This window comes from Myxine glutinosa, chromosome 6 (genome assembly GCF_964187855.1).
Source record: "Myxine glutinosa chromosome 6, kmMyxGlut1.1, whole genome shotgun sequence".
NCBI classification, from domain to species: Eukaryota; Metazoa; Chordata; class Myxini; order Myxiniformes; family Myxinidae; genus Myxine; species Myxine glutinosa.
The window spans coordinates 19,641,448-19,666,061 of record NC_136266.1 but is presented as its reverse complement, the minus strand read 5'-3'; the positions used below and the strand labels follow the sequence as shown (position 1 = coordinate 19,666,061).

At 44.4% G+C, this 24,614-nt stretch overlaps 1 protein-coding gene across 1 annotated transcript in view; it reads left to right on the top strand.

Moving 5' to 3' along the window:
* LOC137429639 (integrin alpha-6) overlaps positions 1 to 24,614 on the top strand; it is a 187,647-nt gene that overhangs the window by 117,106 nt on the left and 45,927 nt on the right. The window contains exons 5-7 of the mRNA XM_078779666.1: positions 11,337 to 11,420; positions 16,697 to 16,907; positions 19,448 to 19,644. Of these exons, the coding sequence (XP_078635792.1) occupies positions 11,337 to 11,420; positions 16,697 to 16,907; positions 19,448 to 19,644 (492 nt within the window). The remainder of the gene's footprint in view (positions 1 to 11,336; positions 11,421 to 16,696; positions 16,908 to 19,447; positions 19,645 to 24,614) is intronic.

Genomic DNA, 24,614 nt, shown 5'->3' with positions numbered 1-24,614 from the left:
TCTTCTGGTCCTTGCGTTCATCGAAAGTTGTCTCTTTTCTCTTCTGGTCATGGCTGCGTGGCGGACGGTCGCTCCTCTTGTGCGTGCTCATGCATAGAACCTTCGGAGCATTGTGGTGTTTTTGCAACGTTGGAGGAGGGGGGGGGGGTTGTCGCTGGACTATGGTGTATTTTGGGGGAGTGGGGCCGTGTTGCGCTTGGCGGTGGAAGCGAGGAAGGGCTGGTTAAGTGCCTGCTCGCGACTCGGCATTTTCTCACACGCGGTTTCGGCGCCATTATCGGGGCGCATCCCACGCAAGCGGCTACACCGGCAGCAACGACCAACGCACCCTCGACGCACTTTGGGCCAGAGCGGAGTCCTCCCTACAGGAAGGGAAGTTATTTTTTATTTATCTTTTCCCCTTATCTGTACATGAGTCTGATGGAGACGTCTCAAGTTAGGAAATAGTTTTTCCTCACATTAATTTTATTTGGTTTACAATTATTTTTAATAAATTCATTATTTGTTGCATGTTCAACGGTGTCGTGCTTTCGTGTCTGTGGGGCTTGGATTAACCCCATGTCAGCCATCCGATGAGATATGGCTTCGGGCTTTCCCGCACATGCGAAGAGATAATCCCGCCAAGGTTGAAAGTATGCCTTGGAGTTAAAGCTCGTTTCGGTCATTCATCATCTTGGGGTGTTAACCCCGGGACATGACAATATTATGCTTTATGACACACACACACTTTCGCTTTTTTTTTCTTTTTTTTTTGCCCGTGAATTAACACTGTACCGTTGCGTGGGGTGATGCAGGTGACTGAACTGCATACGTTATACCTCGTCATTCACTACACCTTAGTACCTCACTCACTTGGCACTATCAAGTTATAAAACGGCATGTGTGAACACCGTGTGGCCCCATTGATGATCCATCATCATGGACAATCACATCATATAATGCATAAAATTGCTCCAAGCTTCTAATTTGAAAACTATAGCATCTACAAATGTAGCGATTACAGTGGTTTGTAGGTATGAGATCAGAAATTCGATGATATGAGTGAAGAAATGGAAAAAATATATTTTGAGTGCTTGTGAGTGGACCGTATGGACGGAATAGGTCCAGATGGCAAGGTACAAAATACAGCAAAAAATACAGAAAATTTCAATTTCTATAACTGTAAACTGTGCAATAAACATGACAATAATGTCATATATGAAAAAAAGAAAAAGCGTCCATGAATTTAAAATTCCATCTGTAAAAATAAATAAATTTGTAAAATAAATAAATAAATAAACCCAAATTGATATCTAGCAGCAGTTTGGTCGGTAATGCTTGCCTAGAATCATAAAGCTTCTATTTTTTTTATGTACCTACGTACAAAGCATGGTTTCTTATTGCTTACACAATGTGTAAGCATACCCCACTAGTATATAGATATACACGCAAGATTGGCTTGTTTCGACTTTCGTAAACGATCACAAAGATTGATATTTAAAGCTGGAGCAAAAATTTACCTGGAAGTGCACCACAGCATTGTTGAGCCAAATTACCTCATTTCCTTATTTGAGGTCAGTTTCTTCTCAGTCCCATGTTGTTGTTTTCTTTCCATGATTTTCAAACGTACATACAAACAATAACCCCGCAAATATGGGGGTGGAGGAGGGTTGTTTGTGTCCATGACCTGACACTGGTAATAACCATGCCGTTTGCAAAATTGGGTGGAGATTGGCCAAAATTGCATTGAATTGGGTGGACATTTTATTTTCTGTACACAGACGTACATCGATAGAATTGCCTTGCGGTGGACTCGAGGTGGGTGGTGGTGCCCATAACCCCCAGCACATATGCAAAATTTGATGGAGATTGCCACATGAGTATGGAATTGCATCGAGATCAAATAGAATAATTCTGAACACACCCAAGCAGACACACACAAACACACACAACCACAACCCTCAAATAATCCCCATTGAAGGAGATCTTTGCAGCGGCACTGCTCATACAAGAAAACATACCAGGAAAACAATCGCAAGAAAAGCAAACCAGCCCATATACAGTCACGTGAAAAAGTAAGTACACCCCATGTGAAGTTTTGACTTTTTCAACATATTTCAACATACAGCTATTTGATCTTCATTTCAACAATATTGACAGATAAAGGTGATATAATATAACAAATATCATGAAACATTTACATTTTGTAGTCCATTGTATAATTTAAATAAACATAAATGCAAATTTCGCATTTGGAAAAAGTAAGTACACCCCTCCATTTATCACTACTTCAAATACCTAAAATTAGAATCAGATGTACCAGCTCAGGTGCAAATGATTAGAACATCGTTAGAGAGGATCTTGGAGGAACCTGTCTTATTTAAACCTCAGACATTTCGTTTGCTTTGCTCTTTGTTGTTTAAGTGTGCAGCGGCACCATGCCTAGATCAAAATAGCTCTCTGAGGCCTTCAGAAAGAAGGTTATAGATGCCTGCGGGTCTGGGAAGGGATTTAAAAAGATCTCCAAACAAGTTGAAATCAATCATTCGACTCTCTGGAAGATCATGTACAAGTGGAGAAGATTCTAAACAACTGCCAACTTATTCAGGCCAGGCCGCCCCAGCAAGTTCAGCCCGAGAGCAGCCCGCAAGATGCTGAAAGAAGTCTCTAATAACCCCAGAATGTCATCACGGGACCTACAGGTAGCTCTTGCCACTGCTGTGTCAAAGTGCACGAGTCTACCATTAGAAAGAGGCTGCACAAATTTGATCTACATGGGAGGTGTGCCATGAGGAAACCTTTGCTGTCCAGAAAGAACATCAGGGCAAGTCTTAAGTTTGCCAATGAACACCTAGGCAAAGACCAGCACTTCTGGAACAAGGTGCCCTGGACAGATGAGTCAAAGGTAGAGCTATTTGGCCACAGTACCAGAAGACATGATTGGCAAAAACCAAAGATAGCATTTGACCACAATAACCTGATACCAACTGTAAAGCATGGTGGTGGAAATATGGTTTGGGGCAGCTTTGCTGCATCAGGGCCTGGGCAGCTCACCATCATATAATCCACTATGAATTCTTCATTGTACCAGAGGGTGCTTGAGGATAATGTGAGGCCATCTGTCGGAAAGTTGAAGCTCAACCGAATGTGGACCTTGCAACATGACAATGACCCTAAACATACCAGTAAATCCACCAAGGAATGGCTGAAAAGAAAGAAATGGAGGGTTCTGGAATGGCCACATCAAAGCCCGGATCGAAATCCCATCGAGAAGTTGTGGGGGGATTTGAAACGAGCTGTGCATGCAAGAAACCCCTCAATCATCGCACAGCTGAAAGAATTCTGCATGGAGGAGTGGGCAAAAATTTCTCCCAGTCGATGTCAGAGACTGGTAGACAGTTATACGAAACGCCTACTTGAGGTTGTTTCTGCCAAAGGGGGCAATACCACCGATTAGAGCCAAGGGTGTACTTACTTTTTCCACATGTGAAATTTGCATTTATGTTTATTTAAATTATACAATGGACTACAAAATGTAAATGTTTCATGATATTTGTTGTATTATATCACCTTTATCTATCAATATTGTTGAAATGAAGATCAAATAGCTGTATGTTGAAATATGTTGAAAAAGACAAAACTTTACATGGAGTGTACTTACTTTTTCACGTGACTGTAGACAGAAACACCAGGTACCATCATGGAAATTGAGGCTGATGATACAAAGGGAGTAACTGAGAAAAGAAACAGGTCAAATACAACAATTTATATTGGGGAAATTGAAATCCAAAGCTAATGAGAAGAATCCAAAAAACAAAAAACAAAATATTAAATTGGAAATAAAGTCCTTGAGGTAATGGGTACTGAAAGCAAACTCAAAATTGAGATGACCGCAAGAAAGATTTTAATAACTATGACGAAGTCAACAAAGGGAGAAAACAAAACCGCATGTTTGAAAATAACCCAAAACAATCCTACCACGAACTCGGGAAACAAAAGCAAAATATGTCAAATCCGAGAAAGATAAACATGAAAAATTCTGGAAAGGAATTTATGAGGACTTAAAATACCACAGCAAAGAGGTGGATTGGATCCAAAACTTGGAAGAAAAAAAACAACATCTAAAGGAAATTCCCCCAATGATATTTAAAGGGAAAAAAATAACAACCAGCAAAAATGTCAAACATTTAACAGCCCAGGCTCAGATGGAATTCCAAACTTCTGGCTAAAGCTACTACATGCTCTCCACAATCACTACGCTTGAGCAATCAATAAAGTTATCAAAGGGGAAGAGGCCTCGGATGAGTGACTCACAGAGTAACACATTCTTCATCCCAAAATCTGAAGAAACTCAACTACCTTACAAGTATAGACCAATAACATGTCTGCCAACAACGTACAAACTTCTGATGGGAACCATCACAGAGATGATGTACCTCCACCTAACACAGAAAGGAGGTCTAGAGGCAGAATATAAGGGATGCAAGTGAAGGTGCTATTGCACAATAGACCTAATACTAAACAAGGCCATACTTGAAAAATGCAATACGAGAATAACCAAATCGTTCACAGCCTGGATGGACTACAAAAAAGCTTTTGATAGTGTCCCACATTCATGGATTATAAAATGCATTTGTACAATATCAACCCCCAAACTAGAACGGGCACTCGGTAGAGCGCATACCTTCGCCGCAGCTACTGTTCTGTACTTGGCATGGGAGTGTAGGGAACAGAACAACAAAAATACGATTTTGACCTTTTCGTGACCTTGACCTTGACCTTTGACCCGATTGCTCCCAAAATCTAATCAAATGTGTCCCGTACAATAACCAATCATCCCACCAAATTTCATGCAATTCGGTTGAATACTTTTTGAGTTATGCGAATAACATACACACACACACACAGACATACAAATAAATACACAGCGATCAAAACATAACCTTCCGCTTTTGCGAAGGTAATAATGAAACTAATTGAGAAAGCAATGGAGGTTTGGAATACCACATTGATATTACAGCACTTTGAAGGAAAAATAGAAATACCAGGGGTGAACATATGCAAAGACAGCAAGCCAAAGACGGTGTGCCTAACCCACGGAGTAAAAAAATTAATAAATAAGGTGTAAATAGAAAATGTCACACATGAAACTGAAACTGCAACAAATACAGCACCAAACACTCACAAAAAAAGACAAAAGAAAAATATAAAGTGAAATATCAACAGATACAGTATACACCAGCAACTGGGAGAATGGGAAAAATCAGGAAGGTATAGAAAAAAAAAGAGTTGGACAGATTGGGCATAGACAAAAAAGGCTCATTGGAATGGTTGAGAAATGGTCAGCTCAACTGGGATAGAGAACAAATCATTATAAATGCCCAAGACCAAGGACACCACACCAATGGCTTTAAGAAAATTGCGGGACTGAGTCAATCAAACAGGTGTAGATTCTGCAAGCTGGAAACAGAAAGCACGAGACACCTCCTATCGTGATGTTAAAAAAAACATGTCAGAACAGCTGTACACACAAAGGCACAGCAGAGTTTGTAGAGTAATCCACTGGTACATCTGTGGAAGTTTCAATATCCCAGTTTCAGAAAATTCATGGAAACATGAACCAAAGATGATAATTGAAAACAAGGAAGTAATGTTCATGTACGACCTGTGATCTCATCCAGCGTGAACGTGGGGGGAAAAAAAGCATTGCGACTGGATATCGTACTTAGGTATAAAAAGGAAAAGATGGCATTGGTAACTGAGGTGTCAGTACCGAGCAATTCTGTCCGAAATAACGCAAAAATCAAGAAAATGACCAAACACCAGGACCTCAGAAATGACGGGAAGAGCTCCTGGAATCTGAATAGTGCCGAAATTGTACCGGTGATAATGGGGGCAACGGAAAAAGCAACGGGAATGATATTTAAAAAAGCTTACGGAGATTTCAAAAAACCATCCCTGGGAATATTCCTACAAACCCTAACGATCCTGAAAAGAGCCCGAGGAACAAAACTTTGAGAATAAGAAAACTTCACAACTTGGTCTGTGAATTGTGTAGTCTGTGAATTGGAGCTTGTTGTTGTTTCATATTCAGCCTAAGGCTGCTGGTTGCATCATTTCTCTAGGGGCACATTTGTGCAGCTGATGCAGTGCCACAATTACCAGGGAGCTGGTGCTAAATTTGCCAACCTCAGAGGGATGAACAGGCTAGGCTGAGTCAACCCCCCCTGGCATTAATTCAACTAACGACCGGGATTCGAGCTCAGGAGCCTAGGATCCCAAGCCCGCACCCGAACCGTTAAGCCAATACCAGGCTCTCCATTGGAGCTAACGCTTGCTAAACATACTCTCTTTCATTTATCTACTCAGTAACCCTTTCTCCCGTTCCCCTCTACCATTTCACATATTTCCCTCAAAGCCTTAATCCACTCCCATTTATCCTTCTTTTCCCACTGCCTTATTTACACCTTCACATACTTGCATTCAACCCAATCACTCACTTCACTCAATCACTTCATCCCCTCACACTTGTATCCCTTCTATCACTACCTTTTCTACCATTTCACCCCTTAGCACTAGCTGCAGTTGTAAGCTAATTTGGTTCAGCGGCGCAGGAGAGCATAGAAGTCAAACTGACAAACACCTCAAATGATCAATGATAATTTCGAACAAGTCAGGAGACGACGATGGTTCACGAGCGAGCGGTATTCAATGACAAAGGATGGACTATAACCGAAACAGGCCTGGACAGGCCAGACCCGGAAATGTCAAAACGAAGGTTACTGACCTTGAAATGAGATAGAAAATAATGTATAATCAGTTATGAGGTTAGTTAGCTACACAATACCGAAAATTCGGTGAAAAATGAAATGAAAAAAATAAAATAATAAATAAACAAATAATTAAATTTTTAAAATGAAAAATCGAGCTCCATGGGGCTAGACACATGACATTGGCCTAACCAAATACCGAAACCCCTGTCAGATTCCACCGAACCCCTCGGAGAAGATGTAGCTTGAACTCGATTACCCCCTAAAAAGACATCTTTTTCGGGCATGGCTCCGCCCACAATGGGAACAATACGCCTACTCTAGGCAGGACACAACTAGCTCATGATATCAACCTCCCACCCAAGTTTCATCAAGATCGGATGATATCATCGGGTAGTTATGCTGCAGACAGACAGACAGACAGACACACACACACACACACACAGACAGACACACACCCATGACGAATATAGTGGTCACTCTGTTTGATAACTCGTGAACCAATGATTGGGTTTCATGCAGAGAATCGATATATTTTATTACATTATTACTTGTAATAGCCACAATTACCAGGATTAGCATCACACGATACACTCACTATTCAGCCTTGACGATGCCGACTAATTACGTACCAAAATGTTTGTTTTTTTCATTTTTTCATTCAATTTCAATTGTTCATTTTTTTTTTCTTTTCATGAAATTCATATTCATAAATATAAATATATATACAGACTTGGCATTTAATATGGAATATTTTTTTTTTCTTGGATTGGGTTTACTTTCTTAACTCAGTATATCAATCTGGTGAGTTTATTTTACACTTTGGTGATTTATTTGTTAAAAGAACCATGTCACTGATTGTCTTTCGCAGCAAGAAGTCAACAACAGGATTATATCACAGGTGGCGTGGCAAAATGTACGGACAGGTGCATTTGACGATTGGCTTCACAGTCGGGTATACAAGGGTTGTTGCCTTCTGTATTAGTGGAAAACAACTGCTGCACGTCTCCAAAAGTTATTGCCGCTTCCTCCGGAGATGGTCCGTCAACTCGACAATGCTGTTTGTCATGGAGTGGTGGCTTTACGAAATTACGGCATGAAAGAGCGTGCTATTGCTCAGCAGTATGGCATCACTCAAGGTCAGGTGTCAAAGATCCTGAAACGAAATGCTCAGAGGGGTGTCCCTACTTCAATACCGAGGCCAGGACATCCCCGCAGAACCACAAGGAGGGATGATCGCCAGCTGCACCGGTTAGTCCGCAATGGCCGTACCAAGCCAGCTAATCAGCTTAGGGCTGAGTGGCAGAAACTGACAAATGTGCCTGTATCCAGAAGGCTAGTCAACCAACGACTGGTTCAAGCAGTGGGCCAGAGAGCACCGGCAATGGCAGCCAGGACACTGGAATCATGTGATCTTCAGTGACGAGTCTAGATTTCTGGTCTATCGTCAAGATGGCCGCGTCCGAGTGTGCAGACATGTGCATGAAGCCTACAACAAAGATTGTATAGTGCCAAGAGTCCAAGCTGGAGGTGGTGGGGTGACCGTTTGGGCTGCTTTTCATGCAGGGGGCAAAACTGACCTGGTTGTTCTGAATGGAAACCTGAACCCGTTCAAGTACAGGGAAATTCTGGAAGAAACATTGCTTCCATTTGCTCGTGCAGCCTTTCGAGGAAACTTTGTCTTCCAAGATGGCCTCATCATCTTCCATGGCCTCATCGTGCTCGCATGATCCAACACTTTCTTGCTGACCTTGGTGTAGAGCATATGGAGTGGCCTGCCATGTCCCCGGATATGAATCCGATAGAGAACTTGTGGGCAGAATTAACGCGTCAAATCGACCACTTGGACCAGCAGCCGACCTCTGTGCATGAATTGCAGCAGGCTAATGTCACTGCATGGCAAGCGATTCCTGTCCAAACCTTGGCAAATCTCGTGAACAGCATGCCTCAACGTGTACGTGCTCTCTTGAATGATCTTGGGGGTTACACGAAGTACTGAACTGTAATTTTACTGTCCGTAATCCCAATCGTAATTTAACTTTTGTTTTTGTTAAAAAAATTTTTGGCTAATGTGCAAAATAAAGAGATACTTCTGGAAAACGTACAGAAGTTTAACACAGTACTGTCCATGAATTGAGTTCGATATCAGTTTACATCACTTTCAAGGATCAATTTATTTGTTTCGAAATGTCAAATGTGGTTTTTGTTTCTTTTAAAGGTCACATTAACAAAATCTAGAATAATTTCAACATAATTCCAATGAACTTTTGGTTCTAAGACATCTTGAAAAGTAAGTTCACCCCCACAAAAAAAATATTCCATATTAAATGCCAAGTCTGTATATATATATATATATATATATATCCCAAAAATTCATAATTTTTTTCAATTCATTAAATTAAATTCTTGTATACAAAAAATAAAAAATAAAAAAAGATCGAGGCTCATGTAAGAGCTAACATTAATCACAAAAAAAAATAAAAAATCGACACATAAGACATAATAAAGGGAGCGGGAGACAAGATAGGGAGAGAGGGGGAAGCACACAAGAACAACATTTGAGAGCCGGGACATCGGGAGATCTGTGGGGGGGAGAGGGCTTGGGGGGAGGAGGCGTGGAAAGGGGGAGGGGTGGGAGAGGTTTAAAAAAAAAAAAACACATGGACACAGCTAAGACTTCCAGGAAAGAAGTCGGTATTTCAGAAAAGTGGATCTGAGGTGAATTAATGGGGGAAGAAAACCTTCATTTATTACACAAATTCTTCATCCGTTTATTTCGGCGGTGTGTTGACCAGACCGCTGCCTCGATCTCTCCAGAATTAAAATAATCTGGCTGATCTACATGAAGCAAAAACATGCTTACTGCTTATGTGCACACATAATACATGACGGTTATATATCTCGGATTATTAAAATTGTGAATATGAGATTTCCGAAGACATCTTGGGCTTACCAGGAAACCAAAATGGTGGATGCATGATTTTCTTCCTCACTATTGTGGGTGGAGTCAAGCCAGCTCTCCAGCCAATGGGTTTGAAGGCTTCATACGCATGCAGCTTCATTACATTTTGTAATATATAAGATACCAGCTGAAGTACCCAATGTTGTCCAGGGAAATTTAATGAAATATGTATTTAAATATTTCCTGCATGACAAATGGCAGAATATTGGCCTTATGGTTTCGTATGAATTATATACCAATCTTGAGCGTTGCAAAATGTGCTTGGACCGCTTTCCCTTCTTTTAACTTATTTTTATTAATTATATTTTTCAAATACAACAGATCACTCTAATTTCCACATACAATCATCACAAATTATATTATTTGATCACTCTCAGGAACAATCACAGACAGTGTATAAGCACAAGACTTTATCGAGGTCTGAAGGGCAATTATCTGCTTTGAATTTTTTATTTTATTTTTCTATTTTTTTTTTATCCAAACATAGCCCTCGACCTTCCTCTGGATGAAAGAGGAGGCAATGCAAAGTTTAGTTGCACTGGTTCCTGCAGGGTCCGAATGCATAACGAACAAACACAAACATTTTTCTTTATACATGAGATATCCTGAATGATCCAAGTCATAAAAACCACCGTTTAGAGGCCATTTTTCCCCGCAAAGCGGGGGTTGGCCTTTTCGGGGACCGTGGTTGTTGTTGTTTTTCGGTCCCCTTTTTGAAGCAATGTTTTACGGCCGGATGCCCTTCCTGCCGCCAACCCTTTTTGTCGCCTTTTTACGACAAGCAGGGAATTACCAGTGAACTGGTACTCAATTAGCCGACCTCGGAAGGAATGACAGGCTGAGTCAACCCCCCTGGCGTTAATTCAGCGATCGACCGGGATTCCGAACCCAGGATCCTAGGTATCCTAAGCCGGCACCCTAGCCGCTAGCCCAACACCAGGGTTCCAAGTCATAATCAACAAATTTAAATATTTTGCAAATCCCAGAGACCATGTGAAGGGGCAATGCAGCATTTTAATTTCCAGTGTTACACTACTAAGTAGTTGCACTGGGCTGGCAGGATAGCTTGTACGAGAGGTATGCGCACTTGCTTTGAGCTGTCTGGCCTGGGTTTCAATCTCAAACTTGCTGTGAACTATCACCCTGGTGTTTGACAAGCAGAACGAGGCATCAATGAGTGCGCCTTCCATTGGAGGGACACTGCCAGAGGAATCGTCGGCCAGCAGTGGTTGTTGGATGTTAAAGATTCCACAGTGTCTTTTGTGAAGAGTGAGCGAGTTATCTCCGGCACTCTGAACAAATTACAAATTCCGAACACCCTTATTCGAAAATCAGGAACAACATAGTTAATTGGTTCATGAAAAATATTTGGGCCAAAACCTTTGCTCGGTCGACCTTCACGTAGCAGTAATAGTAGTAGTAGTAGCAGTAGTAGTAGTAGCAGTGGTGGTGGTAGTAGTAGTAGTAATAGTAGTAGTAATAGTAGTAGTAGTGGTGGTAGTAGTAGTAATAGTAATAGTAGTAGTAGTAGTCGTAGTAGTCTCCAAAGTAGCCCTGAAACACATTTCACATGATTTGACAGTAGATCTGTTGTCATATCTAAAATATATATTTACCATTTTCAGGTATGCTAACAATGTACACAACAACAGATGGCATAGTATCAGACTACGATGGTGAAATATTAAATGCGGAAGATTCGTACCAAGGTATGTATATTTACCAAGGTACGTATATTATATTTATGTGGATGATGATGATCAGTGGATGATGATGAATTGTGAAAATGATATCATATCACCTTGATAAGATATACATATAGTACATACCTCACACTATATATCAATATTTTGTGATGTTTCATTTCTATATAATTTTAATATGCCTCGACTGCAAAGCCGCAATGAGCCGGCGAAGCCAAAGCCTCCATTGAACTTTGTCGCAATTGTTTTGGCATACTTCCGCATCCGCAAGATGGCGGCATCCATGGAGCGATTTGGTGCGTCAAATCTTCGAAATTCTCAAGGGATCCAGCAAAATCTGGCCTTTCAACATATAGTCAGGTTCACTATGTTTTTTCGTTCAAAATCATGGTAGATTAGCGAACCTATACATTTTTGGAAACGTTATTACATGGAAAATCTGAAAATCAATGTTTACATTTGCCAATTCCGACCAATTCGACCAATTCGACCAATCGACCAATTCCATTCGACCAATTCGACCATTCGACCAATCGCTTCGATCGACCATTCGACCATTCGACCGATTCGATCGATTCGATTCGATTCATCGAATTCGATTCGATCGACCATTCGACCAATTCGATTTGCCAATCAATTTGACCGACCTTTGCTTGTGTGGAACGGACTGTGAAAACGATGCGGACTATATTGTCGGATACGACACACAGGACAGTGAAGACGAACTCTAAATGGCATATTCTGTAATCGTGTATGTTTGATGCCATTGACTGCCTGTGTATATTTTGTCATTGACTGCCCGTGTAGATGTGAAGTTATACTGACTGCATGTGTATATATGATTTTGCTGACTGCCTGTGTATGTTTGGTGATATGAATTATTGTGACACATTTTGATGTTATTAACTGCCTGTACAAAATGATAACATGTATTTGATTATGCAACTTATCGCGAATATAAAGACAGTATTTTGCAATTCAAAACCTTTGATTCGTGTCTTACCATTCCCCATAGCACTAATTTGATACTTTCATTGGATTCCTTGTCCCTGAAAATATAGGTTTAGTATATTTTTAAAAGCTTTTAGGGTAATTAGAGGCAGAAATAGAACAAAATATGTATTTTACAGTGGCCATTTTGAAAATCCAAAATGGCCGCCATACAGGTATCTCTCCAAATGTAAACATTGATTTTTAGTTTCCTTATGCTATAACCTTTCCAAAAATGTATAGGTTTGCTAATCTACCATGATTTTGAACGAAATATAATTTATTGACATCGTGAACCTGACTAATAATACGTAGGCGTTCATTCACAACACCGGCTTCGCCGGCTATTAATAAATTTGATTACAATTTCTGCCATTTTCATTACACTAGCATATACGCTGATGGGAATATTAAGAAAGGAGGGAGAAATATAAAGAGGGAGGAGAGAGAGAGAGGGATTGGAGAGGGTGAGGGTAAGGGGGGGGGAGAGAGAGAGAAAGTGGTCGCAAGTCGGTGTTTTCAGTTTCGCCATGAACAAACCTTCCTTTTTTCCTTTTTCTTTTTTGCATCACAATCATTCCTGCAAGAGACCTGTACCGACCGTCGTTGGTTTAGTTGAAATCCGTTAATCCGTTCTCAAGTTATAGCACGACAAACAGACGGCTCCTTTCATAATATACAGTCATGTGAAAAAGTAAGTACACCCCATGTAAAGTTTTGACTTTTTCAACATATTTCAACATACAGCTATTTGATCTTCATTTCAACAATATTGATAGATAAAGGTGATATAATATAACAAATATCATGAAACATTTACATTTTGTAGTCCATTGTATAATTTAAATAAACATAAATGCAAATTTCACATGTGGAAAAAGTAAGTACACCCCATGTAAAGTTTTGACTTTTTCAACATATTTCAACATACAGCTATTTGATCTTCATTTCAACAATATTGATAGATAAAGGTGATATAATATAACAAACATCATGAAACATTTACATTTTGTAGTCCATTGTATAATTTAAATAAACATAAATGCAAATTTCACATGTGGAAAAAGTAAGTACACCCTTGGCTCTCATAGGTGGTATTGCCCCCTTTGGCAGAAACAACCTCAAGTAGGCGTTTCTTATAACTGTCTACCAGTCTCTGACATCGACTGGGAGAAATTTTTGCCCACTCCTCCATGCAGAATTTTTTCAGCTGTGCGATGTTTGAGGGGTTTCTTGCATGCACAGCTCGTTTCAAATCCCCCCACAACATCTCGATGGGATTTATATCCGGGCTTTGACTTGGCCATTCCAGAACCCTCCATTTCTTTCTTTTCAGCCATTCCTTGGTGGATTTACTGGTATGTTTAGGGTCATTGTCATGTTGCAAGGTCCACCTTCGGTTGAGCTTCAACATTCCGACAGATGGCCTCACATTATCCTCAAGCACCCTCTGGTACAATGAAGAATTCATAGTGGTTTCTATGATGGTGAGCTGCCCAGGCCCTGATGCAGCAAAGCTGCCCCAAACCATAATATTTCCACCACCATGCTTTACAGTTGGTATCAGGTTCTTGTGGTCAAATGCTGTCTTTGGTTTTCGCCAAACAAGTCTTTTGGTACTGTGGCCAAATAGCTCTACCTTTGACTCATCTGTCCAGGGCACCTTGTTCCAGAGGTGCTGGTCTTTGCCAAGGTGTTCATTAGCAAACTTTAGTCTTGCCCTGATGTCCTTTCTGGACAGCAAAGTTTTCCTCCTGGCACACCTCCCATGTAGATCAAATTTGTGCAGCCTCTTTCTAATGGTAGACTCGTGCACTTTGCGTTATGTTTTGCACTCTGTCAAAGCGTCTTTGGGCTTCCTGAAAAGCGCTATATAAAATAAATGCATTATTATTATTATTATTATAACATTGGCAAGAGCTACCTGTAGGTCCCGTGATGACATTCTGGGGTTCTTAGAGACTTCTTTCAGCATCTTGCGGGCTGCTCTCGGGCTGAACTTGCTGGGACGGCCTGGCCTGAACAAGTTGGCAGTTGTTTGGAATCTTCTCCACTTGTCGATGATCTTCCGGACAGTCGAACGATTGATTTCAAATTGTTTGGAGATCTTTTTAAGTCCCTTCCCAGACTCGTAGGCATCTATAACCTTCTTTCTGAAGGCCTCAGAGAGCTCTTTTGATCTAGGCATGGTGACGCCGCACACTTCAACAACAAAGAGCAAACCAAACTAAATGTCTGAGGTTCAAATAAGACAGGTTCCTCCAAGATCCTCTCTAATGATGTTCTAATCATTTGCACCTGAGCTGGTGCATCTGATTCTAATTTTAGGTATTTGAAGTAGTGATAAATGTAGGGGTGTACTTACTTTTTCCACATGCGAAATTTGCATTGATGTTTATTTAAATTATACAATGGACTACAAAATGTAAATGTTTCATGATATTTGTTATATTATATCACCTTTATCTATCAATATTGTTGGAATGAAGATCAAATAGCTGTATGTTGAAATATGTTGAAAAAGTCAAAACCTTACATGGGGTGTACTTACTTTTTCACGTGACTGTACTTAGATTATAGGGTACCAAGCCTTTTATTGGCTGGTACCCTGTTGTTTTTTTTCAGATTATAATTTTTTATGCCGCCGCCCCCGAGGGTGGCCGGTGGCATTATGTTTTCGGGTTGTCCGTCCGTACGTACGCCCGTCCATATGGGCTAAACCTCGTTTTTCTCAGCAACCACATGTCCGATTGAGACAAAACCTTCAGGGTAGGAGTGACACCTATGCAGAATGTTTTTATGATAACTGTGATGTCATAGGTCACGTGGTATGGCAGCCATCTTGGATTAAATGTAAATAATTAATACATTATTTCTCGGAAACCGCTGAATGGAAAAATTTGAAACTTGGCACATTGTCAAGTACTCCAAATACGGAACAAAATCATGATAATGATGATATCTGTGAAGTGGTATAGCAGCCAAAAATGTTTTTATCAAATTACTTATCCTAAAAATCTGAAATTGCATGCACATAATCTATGACCCGTTTGTATTGAGATATTAAATTTATGACATCATCGGTCACATCGTTTGGCAGCCATATTGGATTTAACCTCAAACTCTAAAAAAGCATCTTCTCCCAAACCACCAAATTGATTGACTCGAAACTTTACATGTGTCATTGAATAGGCATTGTGATTAAAAGATGCCCAATAAAGCGTCATTTGTCACATGGTGTGACAGCCATATTGGATTGAAGGAAAATATGAAATAATTATATCTCTGAAGCCGCTTACCCTATTGATGCGAAATTTTACAAATATCATCTAACACCATTGTTGCATATAGTTTGAAAATGATGATGTAGTAGGTCACGTGGTTTGGCAGCCATGTTGGAAAGAAAAATGAACCTTATCCAATCAACACAAAACTTCACAAACGTGATACATATGCAGAGTGTACATTTTTACGGTCATATGTCACGTGGTGTGGCAGCCATATTAGCTTGAAAGCCGATAATTAAAACAATCCCTTCTCTGAAACCGTTTCATCAATCGATGTGAAACCTGTCATGCCTGGTGAAAATGTGTTACCAGAAAACAGCTGAAGGGGATTAAATCAAACTTGTTTATTTATAGAACAGTGAGCGAGGGCATCTACCCGTTGTGGGACTATGTGGAGGCATCTTGACGAAACAGTCGCATTGCTCTAGTTATTGTTATTATTATTCTTCATCCTGTTTTTGCTCTTATTTACGTTTAAAAAATTATCAGCAACCACTTTTCCGATTGCACAAAACTTTCAAGTGAAGTCATCGTCATTCAAATATATGCACCAATTGTAGCGGATCATATTTGTAAAGTATCGAATTGATACGTTAAGTGGTTTCACAGAAATATATTTTTTAATATGATTGACGAGGCATGGGGAACATTGGTTGAAAATTTCAATATCATGATTCACATGGTCTCGAAGCCACATTGGATAAATTAAACTTTATCCGATCAATGCGAAACAATAAAGATGTGATCGACTGCCCATCCTAGATTCAATTTAATAAAAATGACGTCATAGGTCAGGTGTCCGATCAAAGCAGGGTTGTATCAAAGCGAGGCGGCTTGGTTCCCGGCCATAACTACTCGCAGTTATAAAGCGCGCGCTTCTAGTTTATTATTTAATACGTGATGTATGTTGTAATTAACTTTTGTGTGTGTGTGTGTGTGTGTGTGTGTGTGTGTGTGTGTGTGTGTGTGTGTGTGTGTGTGTGTGTGTGTGTGTGCATGCGCAAGGTTTTTCCGTGGTTGCGAGCACAGGAGTTTTCAGTAAACACACTGTGACCGTGGTAGCGGGAGCTCCCCGCCACAACCACTCTGGGGCAGTGATGTTATGGAGGCCCCAAGCAAAGGATGGAACACTGGTTTACATCTCTCAACTCAACAGCAGCGACCTTGGGTCCTCTTTTGGATACGCCGTGGCCTTGCTGGACTTAAACGCTGATGGGTATGTGATGGTCATAAGCAAACCAAAGGTTGTTCAGAACAACACCACCAAAACTTTTGTGAAACGGTATTTTAAAAAGATTTCTTCACAAGCTGCACAGAATAAAAATATTCTCATTGAACTTGCAATCCTGTAAATCATTCATGTTTAGGTTGTGACTAAAATATCTCCTTTCCTCGCCCTTCTTTCCCTTATTTATTTTACTGCTCTCTTTCTTTATTGTCCCTGTATAAAATACCGTTAGTCTTAATACATATAAAGATTTTCCTTCAAGACTCAGTATAAGCTTCCACTACAGATAGGTGGGTGGTGAATGGATGGTGACAGAGGAGGGGGAGCTTAGGAGTCTTACTCTTTCAGTTAATCTTTCACTTTTTGAATTCCCACAATATTGTGGTTAATCCCCGATCACGCGAAAAGAAAAGCTGGGTTAAGCAATTATTGGTTCCTCTCTGTCCGTCCGTCCGTCCATCTTATCAGTTTATGATCGTCGGTTTATGATCGAGGAACAACTTTCGTATATTGAATGTTATATTTTGAACACTAATCAGAACATGAATTGGAAGACAAATTTGTCATTAACAGTACTTTGTCTCTGATTGTGTCCTGATCGCACATGCGCAGAGAGGAGTGAACAGATAATATTTTAATTCTGTCTTCCTGTCTGGCATTAAAAACAAAATTGAAAATCATACCAAACAGGAAACTTACTGTTTTTAAGGATGTCATAAAGGACACACAACAGGCACTAATAACTAATGTAACGTGTTAGAAAAGGGGGTGTAATCGACACTGCGTAAAACGGTGGTAAAACGCAGAGTTTATTTAATTTTCCGGCTTTTACAATCTTTCTTTTATTTAAATTGAATTATATATTTGAAGATTGTAGAACACAAATTGTCTTCTTAATACTTCCAAGAAACTCCAGTTTTGTAATATTTGGACATCTTCTATATCTATAGGGTGGTGTATGAGGTGGTGTATAATGGGGATGTATAAGACTGCTTCAATAATGTTAAACCTCCGGAGTTTTTTAAACGATCTTTAAAATCAGTATTTTATTAAGACTGTAGTACAGTATTTACTTGAACACTGCGTGGGGTATCGTGTTCTATAACCTCTCTCGTTCATTTGGTTTTACAGGCCCTCGAGCAATTGAGGAGCTGTTACACAAAACGCGCACACGCACATGACAATACTGGACTCGACTAGTCTAATACAGCCAGTGATCATGGGGGAAGTGACGTAATATCCAGGTGCACTCTGGGTACCGACGACATTATTCCCTACACTGAAATGTAACATAACTACAATGGCACTCTTAGACGTCGACCGATATGCCTCCACCCACATTATTACATCATTATACATACTTGTACCAAGTTATCATTTAAATCCAATCACTAGCTCACAAGTTATTGTGGTAACAGGATTTTTTTTCACATGACCTCTGACCTTTGACCTCATGACCCCAAAATCTAAATCAGTTCATCTTTACCTCATTATACAGACCTGTACTAAGTTTGAGTTAGATCCCTTTAGCCGTTCTCAAGTTATTGCAGTGAAGAAAACCTATCACGGATGGACGCATGGACGGAGAGATGGATGGACGGAGAGCTGGACGGACAACTTGAAAACATAATGGCATAAAAATGAAAACAAATATCAAAAATTTACTCAAATAAAACAAATAAATAATTTTTTTTAACGTGGTCCATATTACAATGTGCCGAATTGAGAATTGAGTTGATACGTTTCATGAAACCAGTAACATTTCATAATACAATCTATAGATAATGGAGCAAGTGTCTGTATATCTGCTCTATACCCATTGCTTGGACAGCTGGCCTGACGTCATCCACAATTTTAATTTCTGAAAAAAATACATCCGCCATTTTGGTGCTATGTTAAACCTAACACATCTTTGGAAATGTCATATTTACATTCGCCATGGCCTTCCTATAACTTTCCCGTTTAGTGTAAAACACCCGATACGACTGTTAAAGGATCATCAAATATTGAAAGGTTGGAGCCAATAGATGTCATGGAGCCTGTAAAGGCGACAGCATGCATAGGCCTCGGCTTTGATCAGGCCTCTGGTGTGAGCCTATGGCCCAGTGCAATTGGAATTATCCGAGCTATATGATCACGATGTATTATATATGCACATAAGCAGTCGGCATCTTTTTGCTTCATGTACATAACCCGGGCTATTTTTATTTTTGGGAGCGATCAAAGCAATGGCCTGTTGCCTATACACCTCCCAAATAAAGGGATGTGGCAGAAGAATGTGTTGCTCTCTTGGAACAAGATCGCCCGCAAGATTGGTACTCTGCCAGTGGTATAGCGACAATGGATGTATTTGATGCATGTTTAAGTGATTGGGTGATGTAGAATTTTCCACGATTTGAGATCTCCATTTTTATTTCCTTATCTATGTTAAGAATATGATATTTCCATTTAGATTTTAAAATGTAACTTTTCCCAAATCCATTTACCCTCTCCCCACTTTGTTGACAACCATTTACCCTCATTCCCAGGTGGCAAGACCTCGTTGTGGGTGCGCCAAACTTCTTTAGAAGCAAAGAGCTGCAAGGAGGAGCGATCTTCATTTATATGAATGAGAAAGGCGGACTGAGTAGCAATGGCCAGCTGCGTACAGCTCCTGGTGGAAAGCTTTCTCAGTTTGGCCTTGCTTTGGAACACATTGGAGACATTAACTTGGATGGCTACCAAGGTACGGGCACCATTCAAAACAGTTATACATATAAGACCAAGAAACGCCAACGTTTACTTTTTCAAATTAAAATTGCAGTGCCTTATTTTCCGGTGTATTAACCGCATCCCTGTTTTTTACCTTCAAAAAAAAATTCATGCTTCCAGTGAAGGTTGATGATGTAGGACTGGAAGTGCATAGTAGACATGTTGGGAGATGTGTGTGCGGCGTCGAACCGACAGATCATGGCGTGCCATGAACCTGTAGGCCCACGACGGGCTGGTCGTGAAGTATCTGTGTATTAACTGCACCCATAACTTTGGACCTTTTTGCCGATAAAAAGTGTGGTTAATACACCGGAAAATATGGTATATATTGTCTGTGGGCCAAAGTGGAAACTGGTACCAGGTGAGGTGGCAAATTCTAGTAATGGTTTTTTAAGAGGCAGATGTCTTCAATGGTGTTGCCCATATGTGATAACCTTTGCACATCAGTAGTTTACGGGTAGCTTTAGCATGGTGTCTGAACCCTACCCCTATTCATACTCTACACCCAACTTTTGGAGTGGGGCACGGGTCCTTGAATATTCTTCTTCTTATCAGGGCCAGAAAACTGAAACTTTATTCAATCTATATCTGAATCATAGTCCATCGGAATATGCAAACAAGATGTAATAATCTGATAAAATATTTTTTGTTAAATTTTTTGTGTTTTTTTGGGCGTTTCTTTCCATTTTCAATGGTGCCAGAGGAAGTATCTGATGCTGCTGATGTTTTTTGAAGGTTTGTATGTCCATAGTTGGTACCGATATGCGATATCCTTTGCAGATCAGTAGCTTAAGGGTAACTATAGCTTTAGCATGTTTTATGAACCTGTTAGGCTAAGTTATATGTAATACTGTAGCGGCTGCCGCTGGGGTTACACAATCGCCTTGCACCTATCAAGGACGCGGAGCGATCACCAGGCCGGGCTCGTCCAGGACGCCCGGGCAGGCCCGCGCTCGACTTGCCAGGCCTCGGTCGGGACGCCCGGGCAGGCTCGCCCTCGGCTTGCCAGGCCGCAGCCGGCCCGCGGGGCCACGCCCCCTGGCGCCAGGCCTGGGCAAACCCCCTGGCGGAATAGATATATATTGCCGACCGTAAAACGTTTTTCCCAGAGTGCCTGAGTGTTTGATTCTAATAAAGCAGCTCAGATGAATTCAAGCTTTTTGTCGCGTCCATTCTTTCGATCGACGTGGGAGCCACAGCTCCTTCATTGGTGACCTATCGACATGGACATGGCAGTCGCCCTTAAACTGCCTACCTTCTGGGAGGCTCACGCGGCGGTTTGGTTCGCACAAGCGGAGTCCCTGTTCGCCCTGCGAGGCATCACGGCGGACGACACCCGCTTCCACCACGTGGTCGCTGCGCTCGGTTCAGCCACCGCAGCCCGCGCCCTGAGCCTCCTCGAGAGACCGCCAGCCGCGGACAAATACGGCGCGATTAAGAAGCTTCTCCTCGATGCTTTCGCCCTCCCAGCGGCGGAACGCGCACGGCGCCTGCTCGATTTGCCGGAGCTCGGCGACACGCGCCCTTCCGAGCGAATGGACTACATGCTTTCGCTGCTCGGCGAGCACTCTCCGGCATTCCTGTTCCGGGAGCTGTTCCTCCGTCAGCTGCCTAACCCGGTACGCCTCGCCCTGGCAAGCACGACGATCACAGATCCCCGGGCCCTTGCCAGAGAAGCCGACAAAATCTCCGCCGCGGGACAGCGCATCGCAGCGGCGACATGGGACCCGCCGCCGCCTGATGCACCATCCATGGCGCCCGAGCACCCGGCGCGTTCGACGGCCGAACTGCCGACGCAATTGGCGGCCGCTATACCGAGCCGACCACGTTCAGCACGACGTCCGAAGCCTCCACCCGACCAAGCGTGGTGTTCCTATCATGCCAGGTTCGGACAGAAGGCCCGGACATGCCGACCCCCGTGCACCTTCGGCGGGTCGGGAAACGGCCAGGCCGGCGTTCATTACCTGCCATGAACGCCGGCCACAGTCACACGGGCAACTTACTGTTCATCACGGATAAAGCGTCCGGACGGCGCTTCCTGTGCGACACCGGCGCCCAAGTGAGCGTCATGCCCGCCTCTGACCAGGACAGGCAATCCGCGGTTTGCGGCCCCTCCTTGGTTGCGGCCAACGGATCGACTATCCGCACCTTCGGCCCGCGCAACGTCACCCTCTGCTTCGGCGGCCAACGCTTCGCTTGGACGTTTGTAACCGCCAACGTGCCCATGGCTCTGCTCGGCGCCGACTTCCTCTGCGCACACGGACTGCTGGTGGACGTCCAACGGCGTCGTTTAATCAACGCTGAAACCTTCAGCTCCCTGGTATGCACATTGAGCAGCTCCGCGCCGACCGAGCTGGCATGCACCGTCCCGGCGGCGAACGAGTTTGCTCGCCTGCTCGCGGAGTTCCCGGCCCTCACGCGGCCGACGTTTTCGGCCGTCGCAGTACGGCATGGGATCGAGCACCACATACCAACCACGGGCCCGCCGGTCTACGCCAGGGCCCGCCGCCTCGACCCAGCCAAGCTTGCCGTTGCGAAGGCCGAATTCGACGCGTTGGAGCACCTCGGCATCGTGCGGCGCTCCGATAGCGCGTGGGCCTCGCCACTGCACATCGTGCCAAAGCCGGGGGGTGGATGGCGCCCGTGTGGCGACTACCGCCGTCTTAATGACGCTACAACACCCGACAGGTACCCGATCCCGCATATCCAAGACTTCTCCGCCCGTCTGGCGGGACGGGTCATTTTTTCAAAAATTGATCTCATACGGGGATATCACCAGGTACCTGTCAGGGCGGCCGACGTCCCTAAAACGGCAGTCATCACGCCGTTCGGCTTATTCGAGTTCTTGCGGATGCCGTTTGGTCTCAAGAACGCGGCTCAGGCGTTCCAGCGCTTGATGGACGGCGTGCTGCGTGACCTGCCGTTCCTTTTCGTTTACCTGGACGACATCCTCGTCGCCAGCACGTCCCGGGCCGAGCACCTCCTCCACCTCCGAACACTGTTCGGGCGCCTCAGCGAGCACGGCCTCATCGTCAACCCGGCCAAATGCCACTTCGGCACGACGGCCGTTGATTTTTTGGGCCACCACATCACCAAGAACGGGGCTGTGCCGCTGCCAACCAAGGTCGAGGCCATCACCACTTTCCCGCGTCCCCGCACCATAAAGGCCCTGCAGGAATTCCTGGGAATGGTGAATTTTTATCACCGCTTCGTGCCCCGCGCTGCTCAACTCATGCGGCCCCTCTACGAAGCCCTCCGGGGCAAGCCGGCCAAGCACGACATCGCCTGGTCCGCAGCAATGGATGCGGCCTTCCAAAGCTCAAAGCGGGCCCTCGCCGACGCAACACTGCTCGCTCACCCGGTGCTCAACGCTCCCATCGCCCTCACCACGGATGCCTCCGACTACGCGGTGGGCGCCGTACATGAGCAATGGGTGAACGGGGTTTGGCAGCCACTCGCTTTTTTCAGCCGGCAGCTCCGGCCGAACGAGCTCAAATACAGCACGTTTGACCGGGAGCTCCTCGGTCTACACCTGGCCGTCCGCCATTTCCGCCACCTCCTGGAGGGCCGACCTTTCACGGCGTTCGTCGACCACAAGCCGTTGGTTTACGCCATGGCCAAGGTCACGGAGCCATGGTCGGCCCGCCAACAGCGCCACCTCTCCGCCGTGTCGGAGTTTACCACGGACATCCGGCACGTCGCCGGCAAAAACAACGCCGTGGCCGACTGTCTTTCCCGGGCCAGCGCGAACGCGGTCCACCTGGGCGTGGATTTTGCGCTCATGGCGGCGGACCAAACCACCGACACCACGGTGCAAGCCCTCCGGGCGGCGGACACGGGCCTCCGCCTGGCCGACATCCCCTGCGCGGACACTGTCCTGCTCTGCGACGTCTCCCAAGGCCGGCCTCGCCCCATCGTGCCCGTCACCTGGCAACGCCGCATCTTCGCCTCCCTCCACGGCCTTTCCCACCCGGGCCGGAAAGCTTCCCAGAAGCTGGTGTCGGCGCGTTTCGTCTGGCACGGCCTTCGTCGGGACGTCCGCGATTGGACCAGCGCCTGCACCGCCTGCCAACGGGCCAAGGTCCACCGACACACCCAGGCCCCGCTGGCACCTTTCACCGTGCCCGAACGACGTTTCGACCACGTCAACGTGGATCTGGTGGGCCCCCTTCCCCCATCACGAGGGTTCACACACCTGCTCACCATGGTGGACAGGACCACCAGGTGGCCGGAGGCCGTTCCCCTCGTCTCCACCACCACCGCCGACGTGGCGCAGGCCTTCATCGCCACCTGGGTCGCCCGCTTCGGCGCACCGGCGGACATCTCGTCAGACCGCGGACCACAGTTCACCTCCGAGCTGTGGGGCGCGGTCGCCCGCAACCTGGGGGTCAAGCTCCACCGTACTACGGCCTACCACCCCCAAGCAAACGGGTTGTGCGAGCGATTCCACCGCTCCATGAAGGCCGCGCTCATGGCCGGCCTTCAAGACGGCGGTTGGGCCGACCGGCTGCCGTGGGTCCTTTTGGGCCTTCGCACGGCCCCCAAGGAGGACCTCCAGGCATCCACCGCCGAGCTGGTCTATGGCCAGGTGCTACGCGTCCCGGGCGAATTCGTGCCCGACGCTACCAGCCCCTGGTCCGCAGCTCGCCAGCGCTCGGACCTCCAGGAGGCCGCCCGACGGTTTGCCCCCGTGCCGACATCCCACCACGGTGACCCCCAGTCCTACGTCCCCCCAGCACTCCGCACCGCGGAGTATGTTTTTGTGCGTCACGACGCACATCGGCGGCCACTCCAGCCGCCGTACGACGGGCCCTTCCGGGTGCTGCGACGGGACGACAAGTCGTTCGTCATCGACATCGGCGGCAGGTCGGACCGGATTGCAGTGGACCGCCTCAAGCCGGCGCACGTGGACGTCGACCACCCACCACGGGTGGCCCTCCCGCC